Raw genomic sequence first — 14,749 nt, forward strand, 5'->3', positions numbered from 1 at the left:
TAGCTGGCACAGGAAAGTGCCTTTCCCAATAGAGAAAGAGAAAATTAAACACATCATCTATCTCATCATGCACATTTTGTACTTGATGAATTGCCACAACCACCTTTTTGAGTTTTTCTTCTTTCTTTTGAAAATAACACTGCTTTTTCCTCTTATTAGCACTTTGATCTCACTCAGAACATGAAGAAAAGGGTTGTTACTTGCTAAAAAGCTTAAAGCAAAAAAAAAAAAAAAAAAACAGGTGGTGTTAATGTAATGATGGAATGAAATCTTTTCTCTTTGTAGTATAATTGACCTCACCATTATTTTATATTATTTATTCAACTTGGCCCAGTTCCAAGAAAGTTACCTTACTTTCATTAGATGTGGTAGCAAATATGGATTCACACCCATAAGACCAATCACTTTTTATCCAGGAACACATGAGCACTTCCTTCCCCTTTTAAGATCAAATCTGCAAACACTATTAGCGCCTAAGTGGGAAAGAGGGGCTAGTTGTTATTTTTTAATTTTTAATTCTTGATAGTTAATTATATATTAGCAGAGAAGGTGGATGCCACGTATGTTGCGCAACTTGAAAGGATTGCCTAGTTGTCCAAAGTGAATGTAGTGAAGGGCTAGGGAAGAGGGGCTACAATCAATCAACTCAAAGAAAGCAGTGTGTTTAAAATAGGGTAATTTCATTGAAGGGCATATGCATATCTAATCTTGCGAGCAATCTGTTTCTATGGATTAAGGTGGCAGCCAAGCAAACTTTGCGGGGTTCTCAAAGGGGAAATAATGTGTTCTTCAGTGGCTGCGAGCGGCGGGGATTTTGTGACATGTGATCAGAAATATAGATAGGTTGATAGATAGAGGATATATACTATTTAATATTTTTTTGTCCTTTGCACCCACCGCATGCATAGCTGGCATTGCCAACTGTTCTTGTCTTTCTGTTTTTACTCTTATAGTTTCACCATTAGATTTTGGATTCACGCTTCTTCATTTTCCCTTAATACAATAAATGAAACTTGTGTCCAATTTCATGATTCCTAAGATTGACACTATTGGATTGATTTCAATTTTAAAAGATTGTGAATTGTGTATTGGTATTTAGAAAGTTATGGGTCAAGAATTTTCTCATGAAGGGGTTCATAGTGAGCATACATCATATGATGAATATGAGTAGGAGGAAGAAAAACATGAGGAAGTTGACGTGGATTATATGGATGAGGACACAAATGTGGAACCAATGTTTGATTATCACGGCTTCGATGAAGGGTATAACATTGACTCACTTGAAGACATTGGGATGATTGAATTTTGGAACATCAGGGATGAAGATGTATGTCATTTTCACTTTTCTGATGTCAACATTGCATTTGAGTTCTACAATAGATATGCAAGGACAAAAAGCTTTAGTGCTCGGAAGAACAGGACTAGGAAGAGTCATGCGGGCGCACTTAAGTTGAAGAATTTTGTATGTCATCGTGAAGGATTTAAACCACAAAATAATTATGGCATTGGAAACCTTAAGAGAAAACATACACCCGAGACAAGGTGTGGCTGCAGTGCAATGATGGAGATTCGTGTAGATGCACCTAGTGGTCGTTGGTTTATTTCTTATTTTTCTGATAAACACAATCATCCGCTTCTGGATCCTCGGTTGACTGGATTGCTCCCTGGGCATAGATTCATGTTTGAGGCTGATATTGGCCACATGGTTAACATGAAAAAGGGTGGGATTAGTGTTAGGCAGATATATCGGGCATTAGCAAATCAGACAGGTGGCTACGAGTATCTCTCTTTCATGCAAAGGGACATGTACAATAAAATAGCAAAGCAGAGGCGCCAATTACCCGGTGATGCATATGAAGCTTTGAAGTATCTAGAAGATCAAGCAACAAATGACCCTTCTCTCTATTTTAATCATCACATGGATGCCGATGGAACTTTGCGTAATTTATTCTGGTGCGATGGTCTCAGTAGGGCAAACTACTCATTATTTGGCGATGTGCTGGCTTTTGATGCTACCTATAGGAAGAATAAATATATGTGTCCACTGGTGGTATTTTTTGGTGTCAATCATCACAATCAAACAATTATCTTTGCTGCTGCTTTAATTTGTGATGAGGAAAAAGACACATATAGGTGGTTGCTACAACAACTGAAGGTGGCAATGAATGGGAAAGCACCTGTTTCGGTGATCACGGATGGTGATCTATCAATGAAGTTCACCATTGAAAAAGAGTTTCCTAATGCACATCATAGATTATGTGCATGGCATCTGATTCGCAATGCAACAAGTAACATTGGCAAGCCCCTGTTTACCTCCATGTTTAAAAATTGTATGCTAGGTGACTATGAAATTGATGTATTTCGTCAAAAGTGGTTTGAAATGGTTGAGGGATTTGGTATCGAAAACAAGAATTGGGTCCTAGATATGCATAAAAAGAGACATTCATGGGCAACTGCACATATAAGAGGGAAGTTTTTTGCTGGTTTTCGGACTACTTCTCGGTGCGAGGGATTAAACTCGATCATTGCAAAGTATGTCAACTCAAGGTACAATCTTGTTGAGTTCATTCAACACTTTAATCCTTGTGTCGACCATATAAGGTGGAAAGAGGTCCAGGCTGACCTCGCCTCTGTGAATGGGAGACCCAGTATGCAAACTTGTTTTCAACAGTTAAAGAGGAGTGCTGCCAATGTTTACACCCTATCAATATTTCATATGTTCCAACCAATCCTTGTACGGGCTGCATCAATGAAGGTAATAAATATGAGGCAAACTGGCTCTTATGTGATTTACTCTGTCGGTTTGGACCGAATGCCAAATGAGATGTGGCGTGTATTCTGTTGTGACATTGAGATGGAATTCAATTGTTTATGTATGAGAATGGAATCATTTGGCATACCTTGTGAACACATAGTTTGCGTCTTGGTGCATGAAGATATAGAGGAGTTACCAAGGTCATTAGTCTTGCCTCGGTGGACCAAGACTGCCAAAGTAGGTTTGCAAAATGCGGTCGGGCTTCATTGGGATTCTTTGATGCTAAGTCAATACAGTTGTTTGATGGATTGGTTTAGACAACTAGCCAACTTTGCTTGCCGAGATAACGAGAGATTTATCTTTACACGGGAAATGGCTATGAATTTGTTGAAACAATTTAAGGAGGAAGATGCTGCACAAAAAGAGTTGGTCAATGATGCAGATAGTGTAAGAGATGGTGTGCAAGTGGATGCTTTTGGAGCTGGGCTCGCAACCAATGATCTCGGATATAGCATGCCAAGGGACCCAAGAAAATATAGGACAAAAGGGGGGCTTCACAGTCTAATAAAAGAAAACATCGATGTGGACAGTGTGGTATGGAGGGCCACAATCGAACAACTTGTCGTGTTCGTTGTGGCATCTCACAGTCAGAAGGCCATGGAAATGACACATTTGATAATGACTCGGATGATCACATGAACATTGAAGATGACTCATTGGTAAGTATTTTTACCAATGAGGTATGACTAAGTTTTAATTGCTGCTTATTAGCTAGTACTAATAATATTATATTGCTGATATTGTAGGTATATGATGAGAATGCTTCGTACAATAGCAATGAAGTGTTGTAATAAGGTATAGTTAATGGTTTAAGTTTCTGGTATTCTCTAATTTTATTCTATTTAGGTTTGGTATTTGTTGTGTTCTTTGTCACATTGATCTATTCAAATATTGTGTTTCTTACATGTTAGACTATTGTTATTTACTATTATGAACCAAAGTTTGAAGTCCTGCTTGGCTTTTCTTCTTCTGATAGTGGATATCAAGATTAGGGACCAAAGTTAGAAGACTTGGAGTTTAACCTTTATTTTACTGCAATATACTTGCTATGCAGCCTATATTATGCTAGATTCTTTGCTGTGGAGCATACAGGTGCCGGATTATTCTCAAGGAAGTATGGTGAATATTTATTTGTGGTTATACTAATATTCAAGTAATGCCAAGTATGTTGCGAAAGCTTTTATTCTTTTTAGGTTTTCATTTCCTTACTGTGACTTAAATCGGGACTTATCTGAATTGCTTATTGCATACTTGCCATTGTGAATTTGTTCTCTTCGTGCGAAGTCATCATTGTCATCATCATCTTTTTTTCTTTGTAATCTAGCTATTTATGTTCGTATGCATTTTGAAAATGTCATAGTGATATGGTTGTCGATTTGATGAATACTACTTTTTTGGCCCCTGGTCTCCTCACCTAAGTAATGCTCTTGCACTATGTATTAGGCTCTGTATGAAGCTCTAATGAGGCAAAAAGAACTGCTAGCTTACATTCACAGCCAAGAAGAAGCTAGGCTAAGGGTGGGTTGTCTAAAATCTTCTTAGAACACAGTGGTGTCATATAGTTTCATTTTCCACATTATTTTTCTGATAGTTCTATTTCCTTATTTCCTTCATTTTGATGATGTTATTTAGCAGAAGAAGAAGTTCTGCTGGTGAGTGTTGTTGCTGAAAGAGGATCTGCACGACCAAGTTTTTCATACCATGGTGTTTCTGAGGATTGCTAAATGCTGACCCCTTGCACATGTAAACTCTAAATATTGATTTATACTTGATGATGGATTTGACTTAACTAAGGAAATTTTGTAATGTGTGTATAGCCATTTTGGCTTCTTTGCCGAATTAAACACAAGTTTGCTGTGTCACACTTTTTTCTATAGTTGTGTTTAATGTGATTTGCCTTTATCAGTTGAAAATGAAAAGCGTTTGTTCCTCTGGATCTCTCTTTGCATAGATTAAATTAGGAAATTAGTTGGTAACTTGGTTATACAAAAAAACCAAGCATAGTTTTATTCACTTATACAGCATATATAATTTAATACACATACATTGGAGGGATGACACAGTGCATTACACATTGATCAAATTTATACCAAAGTGAATTCAATAATGACATCTAATAGGGCTGAAGATGGAAACGCCACCAATCATATCAACACAAACTAGTAATAATATTTTGAGGTTAGGTAAAACATACGCTTGTTTCCTCACCAGTGGAACTGCAATCACAAATCAAAGCTTATGCATGTTAAAAGGAAGAAAAAAAAAGTTTGTGAACTTATGTATAATTTATATCAATATGCATCTCAAATTATTCAATGGTCATACTTCAGATGACCTACCAGTGTCTTTTTCTTCTTTTTGTCAATGTAGGCTTGGAGTCCTACTAGTCGAAGATGTGCTGCTTCAAGCGACTAAAAGGATCCAAAGATTTAAATATCTTATTATAAATTATTGAACATTTAAATCATGATTTTCATAAATTAATTGAAGTTATAATAAAATGGTGGGATTTTATACTATACCGTTTTGGCCATGTCTAACTCTTCTTCAAGAATATTGACTCTATTTAGAGCATTATTAAGAATCAACTCTTTTTCTGGAGGCATTTCTGGTCTCTTGCTGAGTTCTTGCACCTTCTCTTCTAGTTCAAGCATGCGCCTCATCATTGCCATCTGCTCCTCAATTGCCGTTTTGGTGTAAATATAATATAATATTTGTAAAATTTAATTTTCAAGTCTAAGATTTTATTAGTTTGTTATATATAATTTGCAAAATAAGGAGGGAAAAAGCTCTTTTTTTCTGTTAAGTATGAAAAAATTTTGAGTACTTTTAATTAGGATTTTATAAATTTTTTTAATAGAATTCTTACACTACTTTTGATTTTATAATTAGGTCATCAGAAAACAAGAACCATATAACCGATGATTAGTGAACGAATCATTATTATCTAAATCTCAATAATTCAAGTAATTTTCAAGTGTAAGATTTTATTAGTTTGTTATATATAATTTGCAAAATAAGGAGGGAAACAGCTCTCTTTTTTTTTTTGTTAAGTATGAAAAAATTTTGAGTACTTTTAATTAGAATTTTATATATTTTTTAATAGAATTCTTACACTACTTTTAATTTTATAATTAGGTCATCAGAAAACAAGAACCATATAACCGAATAATGAGCATGATTAGTGAACGAATCATTATTATCTAAATCTCAATAATTCAAGTAATTTTGTTGTTTTAGTTGTGAAATATATATTATACAGTTTATTTTTTTATTTTAATGAAGAAGAGCTCATCATAGAAAAATTGAACAAAAAAGATAAAATTAGCACTGATGATTCTGAGTTTTATTCAGAATTATAGGTTCTTAGTAGGATAACGAAAAGGCGATACAAAACAATAGGAATAAAAAATAGTTAATAAATAAATTCGTCTATTTTAGTAAGTCTAACAAGAAGACATAAATAATTCTTCCCAATTTAAGTAAAGATGTTATGGGCGTATCATAAGCCACCATAATTGAAACCTCTCGTTAACATCTGCTCGTATCTTATTCCAATCTCCGGTGACGAAATCCAATACTAGATACATTCTACTCCTTTCCTCATGCAGCTGTAATTTATTTTACTAAATGTTAAAACATGTATTAGTGTATTTAAAGAGCGAAACTGTCTATGTTAAAAGTTACCTTTGGAGGGATCACAGGAGTGAATTCCTGTTGCACATCCATCCATTGCATAACCCATACAGCTAAATCATTGCTGTGTGAAAACGTATCATGCAATACAACATAAGGAAGTCGAAAACACAATATATATATATATATATATTAAATTAAATAACCGACAATTTGAATAATTACCTATTTGTGCACCTAGGAATACCTAATGCACTACGGACTTCCCAATCCTCGAAACTCACTATTTCTTGTATACCATATTTTGCATACTTCTCTGAAAATATTATTTCAGAAAGAGCCACTCCCTGTAATAAGAATAGTGTGCTTTATTATTCAAAGTAATGTTATTATTAGCTTTATTTCTATAGTAAGAGAACTTACTATATTTTTAATATGATGCTTGCGTGGTTCATCATCTTCAATCTTACAGTGAGAGTCTAAATGATAAAGTATTTTGTTAGGAATGCTCATTACCATTAGATACCAGTGATCATTCTCCTTGATTGGGACATATATCTGTATAACAAATAAGATGTAATATGTATAAGTAAAATTTTTGAGTACTTTTTATTATAATAAAAATATTCCTATAATTAATGAGAACTTACAAATTGAAGGTCACTAGTTGGTGGCATATAATGTGCATATTTTTCCAGTAGGTCATGATCCTCCATATGTAACGACACGTCATCCTAGGAATGTTTGAGCACAATGATTATTTATTTTACTTAGTTAAAATGAGAAAATCAAGATTTTGACTTACCGCAAATGATGGTGGAAGGGACCAAACATTTTTTAATTTGGTCATGCTAATATTTGATGTTATCTTCAATGCCATCAGCTTTATTACCAGTTCAGACACTTGCTTTCCAAGTACGAGACAGAACAGATCTTCTCTAGTTGCAGTTGTATCATGAATATGAACCAAATCCTCTCTAACACAAAGCCAACACGTTAGCTACAGAGAGAACTAAAATTAAAGATAAAAGATAAAAAAAAATGCTCACGGTATATCATTATCAGCAGCAAAGATGTACATAGCCATATTGACCAAATCCTCACTCAACCTCATATCTTAAGGTGGTTTGAATGAGCAGTTAAGATTCTGTACAAAACATAAAGGTTATCCACAACATACGTATTTGAATACTATGCAAATAAATTATTTTTAACTAAATCAAATACCTTTGGGATAGAAGTGTTCTTGAAAGCCTTTTTTTTTTCGCAGAGGTCATTAACCGTGCTTTGTCTATGGTGAAAGTTAAAGGCCCTTTACGTACTCTAGTTTCTGCCATCTTGCTTGATAGTTGACCTTTGTGCTCAATTTTTGGCATTTTAGCTGGTCGTGCAAATGTCATATTTTGGATAGACGGTGGATTATTGACTCTTGCCAATTTGTCCTTTTGCCTTACAAACGTACTCGGAAGTTCTTGCACAGTTTTATTAGTTTTGCTATTTCTTTGTATACCGAACCTTGACTTTGGCTTCGATTTTTCTTCTCCATTCAGGCATGTTTGCGTCTCTTTGTAAAACGATGGTGGCAGATTGTGCAAAATCATAACGTCCTTATTCTCATCGGATAAATCCATAAACACACAAGGTTCGGACTTTACTTGCAACGGGCAAGAGTTTTTCTTTGTTACATCACCACAAGATTTATTCTTCATCTCATATAGGTCCGTATTGTCGAATTTCTCACGCTTCTCATCAGTTTTACATTGAAAGGCGGTTAATTTATTAAGTGAATTCTTCGCCATCCACATTGCTTTCTCCATCTCATCAACTCTCTTGGATAAAGACTACATTATAAAAAAGAAATTTAGTATTGGTATACATAAATAATATTGTAATTTATCATGAGTTAGATATATTATCTCTATTGCATGTAGTATTTGTTTCAACGGAGAATTTTCTGTAATTTTCATCGAAGAAGATCCAATGTGATCATCTACTACTTTTTCTTTCATTACTCTACTAGATTGTAATTTCAGCTTTAGTAGAGATAGTTAATAGTATTCTATGCTTGAGTATTTATATATAAGAATAAGATTATGTTTCACACAACTAATTCTATTTTAATAATTTAAATATGATAACCAATAATTAGTCATTTAACTTTAAATTAAAAATAAAAATTTATCCAAAATTTAACAACTTTCCACGGCATAAATTACTATCCCTTTATCTTGTATTTAAATAATAATAAATTTTTGATTATTTTTTAAATATTAACTTTTTAAAAAAGATAAAATTAGATTATTTTATATAATCTTATTATTCTTAACTTCTTATCTTCTTACTCTAATTAGATAACTTTTTTTCTAAAAAAAAGATAGAAATAAAATATTTTAAAATTTGTATTATTTTTATCTTTTCTTATCTTTTATCACCGAATTTGCTATATATTCATCCTAAGGGGTTATATGGTACCGTACAAGACAAAATACTATCTGAGTGAGTAGTAAAAGATTATTCCAATGAAAAATATGGAGGTCAAGAGTATGTTTAACGATATAACAAAAAGGATAAAAAACTTAGAGTCGCTCATTCATGTTCTACACCAAGAAATTGATGTGATCATGGCACAACAAATAACTTCCATAAATAGTAGTTTCATATTGGATCCTACTGTAGTTGTGCAATCTTCAGAAAGTACAAAAACTAGTGATCTTACTAGTATCATACCAATTAAACCCAAAAAGTTATTCCACTCAGATATTACTCGTGAAGCAACAACTCCCCCTAATGGACAACCACATGCTAGAGTAGGAGCTGTACTGCCAAAGGTAACCTTATCTTTGTTTCTTCTTTCTTTTACATTTTTTTTATTTCTTTATTTTTTAGTGTAATCTTGAAACAAGTTTTTTTTTTAATTGCAGTGGTGGACACTTGTTGCATTTGAGCCTACACCTTCGATGATGTTAACCGATTCTCAAGCTGCTGTTGCAGCCTATATTTTTTCGGATACGTTAGATCCGTACATGTATTTTATAATTATGTGTAATATATAATAGTTTAAAAATTCTATGATTCTCTCAGCTAACCATCTTATGACTTTGGCAGTTCTGAAGAGTTGGTAATCTCAGATTAAAAAGGTTACAGAAGTACATTTAGATGTCTTGTGCCAAAGAGATGTGTCGAATCACGAGTAAATGCATATTATTCTTTTTCTTGTAATTATATTTTTAAGCCTCTATTTACCTATAAACATGTTTTACATATAATTTTAACATATTGTAGGTTATAAACCTGGTGGCACTTATGATGATACGTGTATTTCGACGTAGGAATGAAGATCCAATTTGCTGGTTCATGCCTACACATTTTGCAGTAAAGTTATGCCTATAATATTTTTAAATTATTAGTTAATATCTTTGTCTAATAGTTTGAATGGATATACTAATTTAAAAAAAGTTCTTTTTTCTAGACTAAACCATGCTATGTACTCACACGAGTAAATTGTATAATTTAATTAGCAGTTCAAAAATAGTTGTTAAATTGAAAACATATTTTCATTTAACAATATTTATTTGTATGCAGCGATATGCTTTAAGCGACAAATATATACCGGCAGAGGTTATCTTTGATTTCCTTGGAGCATATATGTCACTGAAAATTAGCCACGTCGTTAGGGTACGAGTGACCAATTTGTTTTCCACTAGTGTACTATTATATTTTTTTTAGTGTTTGTAATGGTTTAAGGTTTATCGCAGGTGTTTATCCCTACCTGTGAGGAACTACGTTAGTATTTGGTTATTGTTGACTTTACGAGTCGTCGCCTAATCATATTGGATTCACTGTCTTGTGTCGGAAAACATCAATAACGCAAAAAGAACGCAATTAAAGTGGTAATTATTTGTTCTAAATTAGTACTCAATGATCTAGAATCACTTAACAACTTAACAATTTAAATAACCATTTGTTGTAACTAGTACTCATTTACAATTCACTTTTTTTGTGTCATGAATTTACTCTTGTACAGGCAACTTATTTAGAAGCGATGTTAGATGATCATATTTTTAATGATGATAAGTCTAAAGTTATAGATTGCTCCACCTTTTGGCCTATCACACCTTTTGGCCTACCCACTCAAAAAAATAGATCGTAAGTCTAATATTTAATTTTTTCTTTTAAATATCATTACTCGTTCAATAGTTTATATCTTATATGGATATAATAACTATTTGTGGAATGCTTTATATCTTAGGAATGATAGCGGAGTTTGGGTGACCAATTGGATGAGAGAATGTACTTTATAAGATGACTTCAATATTCAGGTCATATTTATAACAAAGTATTTTTAACATAATTTTTTCAACACACTTCTAATTAGAATTATATTGTTGGTGCTCTAAGCAGATTAATGACTCCACACGAATGAGACTTGCCGTGGATCTGGTTTTAGAAGAGTACAACGATTTGTGTCTCGTAATACAAGAAAATGTTTGGTAATATAGGACCAAGGTGGAAGCAGAGCATGAAGACATTTGGGAATAGAGAATTATCTTTTTAGATATTTTTAATATTTTTTTTGAAAGACAAATTACTAAGCTATGTTTCATTAGTTTTTACACTAATTTATCTTTCTATATATTACAATTCTATATTACTAATTTCCTTTACTTTATCGGTTAATGTAAATTATTCATAACCTATATATTTTATTTCCGTAAATAACGATGAAACCAGTCACATGACCCAGGAGACTTCGGTTTTGAACATTATGGTAGCCTTATGTATTGGAATTATTATTTGTGCAAAAATGAAAAACTTCTATTTAGCTTCTTCTAATGAGTAAAGAAAAATACATGTCAAAATATCAACAACAGTACATAACAAGGAGAAGAAAACAAATAAGAAGATTTCTTTATCAAACTTGCGTGAGATAACGTTAACAACACCGAAATCTTATCTCACTAGGTAATAACTGTATAAATTAAATTAGATAAAACAAAAAATATTAGCGACAACAATAGCATTTTATTCTATTAGGTAAGATTATATCATGGATTAAAATACACACAATGAAAAAAGTCCATCCAAACACAATTTATTACACATTAAATTAAATCACACATACATAAGTCAGTTCCCAAGCAACACTATTAAGGAGAGCAAGAGCCAGGAACTTCATTAAACTGGTAAGATGAATAAGAGAGACATCCCATTTCAATATTACTGTGAACAACTTTGGCCGTCGGATTCCCACCGGCGGCACCAATGGCTACATGGAGCGGAAAAAAGTGCTCCGGCGATGGATGAGCCTTTTTCAGCTGCGGTGCTTTCTTATCCAATGGTTTATATCATCATATCTAAAATATCAAAATTTAGTAAATTCATAATTCAATGTATCTAGACATAATTTGCATCAAGATACCTTCAACAATGAATGTAACAAATTTGCAAAAATAAGTTGATAGTTAAGACCGTTAGATAATAATTTAGTCAAATATGTCAAATTATCTTCTGATTTTAAGTTATTAACTTCACATATAAACAATTGCATAGAAAAGGGTACCTCCATTGAAGAATAGTTGTTTTCAACCAATCATCAAATTCTTGAGCCCATGGAAAGACACCACTGCTTCCATCTCTAACTAACTCTCTCAAATTATGAACAGCACTTCCAGAACCAATTATAAGAATACCTTCATCTTTAAGAGAGGACAATGCTTTTCCCATGTTATAGTGATGACTTCCATCCTTATGAGATTGAACAGATAACTGACAAACCGGAATGCTGGCTTCCGGGTACATCAACATCAATGGAACCCAAGCACCATGATCTAGCCCCCTCCTTCTGTCTTCTTCCACCGCGTTGAAGCCGGATTTTTGAAGTAGATCTCTTACCTTCCTTGCAAGTTGCGGAGCTCCTGGTGCTGGATACTTAATCTATATACCAACAGAAGATTAAGATCAATTCATGGCTAACCAAGAACTATGGCAAAAAATTGTTCTACTTTGTAGTATCTTTCAAAGGGAGCCAAAAACATAACATGGTTAAGATTAAGAACTAAGATTCCCCATCATAAAAAGATACCAAATTTTCAATCATTTCTGAAAAAAGAACAAATGATTATTCTAAATCTATTCAAGACTTAAAAGATTGTTTGGTCTTTCCCACCGACATCCAGAGACTATATAACTAAGACTTTGACTAATCCGATTTGAACCAGTTCAATCTAATGAAACTTTGCATAAGAATGATGACAAAGAAGGAAATTAATGAATCTAAAGGAAAGAAACCTGGTAGAAAGGTTTAGGAAATCCATAAAAGTCATGAATGGTGTCATTCCTCTCAACAATGTTGACAGATGGAACACGAGTGTCCCAATGAGCAGAGATGATGAGAATGGCAGAGGGGGTCTGAGGGTAGATGTTCTTCCATGATTTGAGCACATTTCTTATCTCAATTGAATCATGAATGGCCAACATGGGTGATCCATGAGATATATAGAAAGTTTCCTTCAAACTCAAAGCCATGATTGATGATGGCTCTCTTCTTCTTTCTTCTTTGTTGGATGGTTGGTTAGATGATGCAAGGTTCAACTTATAATGATGAGAGAATCTTTAGAGGCCATGCCAGAGAATAGAAAGATTTTATAAAAAAATAGAAAAATTTAAATACTTACAAGTAATTTGAATAGTAAAATTATCTAATCTAATAAAAATTTTAAAGTTGATTAACTCATTTAAAATTATAATATAAAAAAATTAAGAATTAAAATATGTATTTTTAGCTACTTTTATTTAAAACTATGACATATAAAAAAAACTTATGTTGCCGTGTACCTAAAATACTACATGATATGATTCTAGTAACAACAGTAAAAGTGTAAACAAAGCCACCCGGATTCCAGTAGCGAGAAACCGCTGGTGGTTCGTAGAAAGGCTGCCAGCTAAATGAATTGGTTCGTCACAATCCTTACAGAAGAGTACTCAATATGAAAGCTGGCTTATCCTGTAGTTATAAGTAGGAGAACGGAGAGAACATAATTAGCAATATTTATTTTAGTTAACAAGATCATGCATGATGAACAAGTAGCTTTTCATTTGGGATAAAAACCATTTGTCAAGCAACATTTTCACCATTCACTCAGCAGAAACTATACACTATTTATCAAGATGGTATTTTCTGTTTTCGTTTCATGTTTTACCACTTCTTCCTAGAGTCCTAAAAACTGAAAGCAGAAACAGAAAACAAGAACAAAAGCCAAACAAACACTAAGAATTTCACATGGTAACCTTGAGTCTGTTGGGCACAAAATTATGTGAAATCACGTAGTATTTTCTAACAAGCTCACATGAAAAAGTTGCAATGTTTTTAAATATCAACTAACTTCTTTCAAAAACTTATTGCAACACAATATTCAAACTTTTCCATATTCTGGTAGAACATCAACAAATTTGATCCACTATCATCTATATATAAGACATTATTTTAAGTTGTATGATTGCTTCATTTCGTAATACATCTCTAATACAAGAAACAATAATGATATCTAATTAAATCCAATGTATTTAGATTTAGAGTAAAAGGAAAAATTTCGGTTAAGGTAAACGACTGTGAGCACAATTTAACTTATGATGATTTATCTTAAAAACTTATCTTTGATAGAAAAACATATATAAATGATATGGGAAAGTTTTGTGATTTAAAATAAATTGGAAGTGGAAGCTTTAATCATCTTATTCAAAGAGCACAAAGAGTATGCAGCATTAAACAGCACATACTCAAACTTATCAGATTAGAAGGGTCTAGATTTCCCTCCAAACAAAATCACTAGAATCTTTTCTCATTTTCTATTTTTTTTCTATAAAGATTTACAGAAAGATTACAGAACAAGCTCATAGCAATTTTCAACGAAGATTTTGAAGATAAGGACTTGTTAAGATTCTTAGACGTGTTAAATCAGCTCAAATCCCTTCCTACTCTAGCAGTAATCTACTAATTCAATATACAAACAACAAACACAATCTATTTACACAGCAAAGGGAAAAGCTGTGATCCTATTAAATTAATTCATGCAATTTAATTAAGTCCTAACCAATCAAAAAGTGAACCATAGTGAGGAAGAAACTTACAGCAGGATCCGTTAAAATGAAGAGTTCAACACTGAGAGATTTTAAAATCTGTAGTTCTGTACCTTTTCATCTTTCCTAAAACTGGGTTATGCAATGGTTCAAAATTAGAGCACATCCAAAACTAAGGGTTCGGTTTGAAGAAAACAGAAGAAAAATCGGAAGTTGTTTGAC

The 14,749-nt window shown here is 32.9% G+C and overlaps 2 protein-coding genes and 1 long non-coding RNA gene across 3 annotated transcripts; 2 read left to right on the forward strand and 1 right to left on the reverse strand.

The window, feature by feature from the left end:
- Nucleotides 1–1,207: 1,207 nt before the first annotated feature.
- LOC112778338 (protein FAR1-RELATED SEQUENCE 5-like) lies at nucleotides 1,208–3,606 on the forward strand. The gene is made up of 3 exons (XM_025822665.1): nucleotides 1,208–3,349; nucleotides 3,403–3,474; nucleotides 3,562–3,606. The coding sequence occupies exons 1-3, from the start codon at nucleotides 1,208–1,210 to the stop codon at nucleotides 3,604–3,606; spliced, it is 2,259 nt and encodes a 752-aa protein (XP_025678450.1).
- Nucleotides 3,607–4,243: 637 nt separating this feature from the next.
- LOC112775251 (uncharacterized) lies at nucleotides 4,244–4,717 on the forward strand. Its single transcript, XR_003189495.2, has 2 exons — nucleotides 4,244–4,333; nucleotides 4,451–4,717. It is a non-coding gene; the product is annotated as an uncharacterized lncRNA (long non-coding RNA).
- Nucleotides 4,718–11,845: 7,128 nt separating this feature from the next.
- Nucleotides 11,846–12,979, reverse strand: LOC112777345 (extradiol ring-cleavage dioxygenase-like). Its single transcript, XM_072228408.1, has 3 exons — nucleotides 12,740–12,979; nucleotides 12,012–12,385; nucleotides 11,846–11,870 (listed from the first exon to the last, which is right to left on the reverse strand). Exons 1-3 carry the CDS (start codon nucleotides 12,974–12,976, stop codon nucleotides 11,846–11,848), a joined length of 636 nt encoding a protein of 211 aa, XP_072084509.1. The 5' UTR covers nucleotides 12,977–12,979.
- Between the last annotated feature and the right edge of the window lie 1,770 nt (nucleotides 12,980–14,749).

This window comes from Arachis hypogaea, chromosome 19, assembly GCF_003086295.3.
Source record: "Arachis hypogaea cultivar Tifrunner chromosome 19, arahy.Tifrunner.gnm2.J5K5, whole genome shotgun sequence".
Taxonomy (NCBI): Eukaryota; Viridiplantae; Streptophyta; class Magnoliopsida; order Fabales; family Fabaceae; genus Arachis; species Arachis hypogaea.

Excerpts from the sequence above, each read along its gene's own strand:
- LOC112778338 (XM_025822665.1), top strand. The coding sequence starts at position 1,208 with ATGGATGAGGACACAAATGTGGAACCAATGTTTGATTATCACGGCTTC. Across the intron at positions 3,350-3,402 it reads ACATCGATGTGGACAGTGTG|TCAGAAGGCCATGGAAATGA; the intron begins GTATGGAGGGCC and ends GGCATCTCACAG. Across the intron at positions 3,475-3,561 it reads ACATTGAAGATGACTCATTG|GTATATGATGAGAATGCTTC; the intron begins GTAAGTATTTTT and ends CTGATATTGTAG.
- LOC112777345 (XM_072228408.1), bottom strand. The coding sequence starts at position 12,976 with ATGGCTTTGAGTTTGAAGGAAACTTTCTATATATCTCATGGATCACCC. Across the intron at positions 12,386-12,739 it reads TTCCTAAACCTTTCTACCAG|ATTAAGTATCCAGCACCAGG; the intron begins GTTTCTTTCCTT and ends GTTGGTATATAG. Across the intron at positions 11,871-12,011 it reads ACAACTATTCTTCAATGGAG|GTATCTTGATGCAAATTATG; the intron begins GTACCCTTTTCT and ends TCATTGTTGAAG.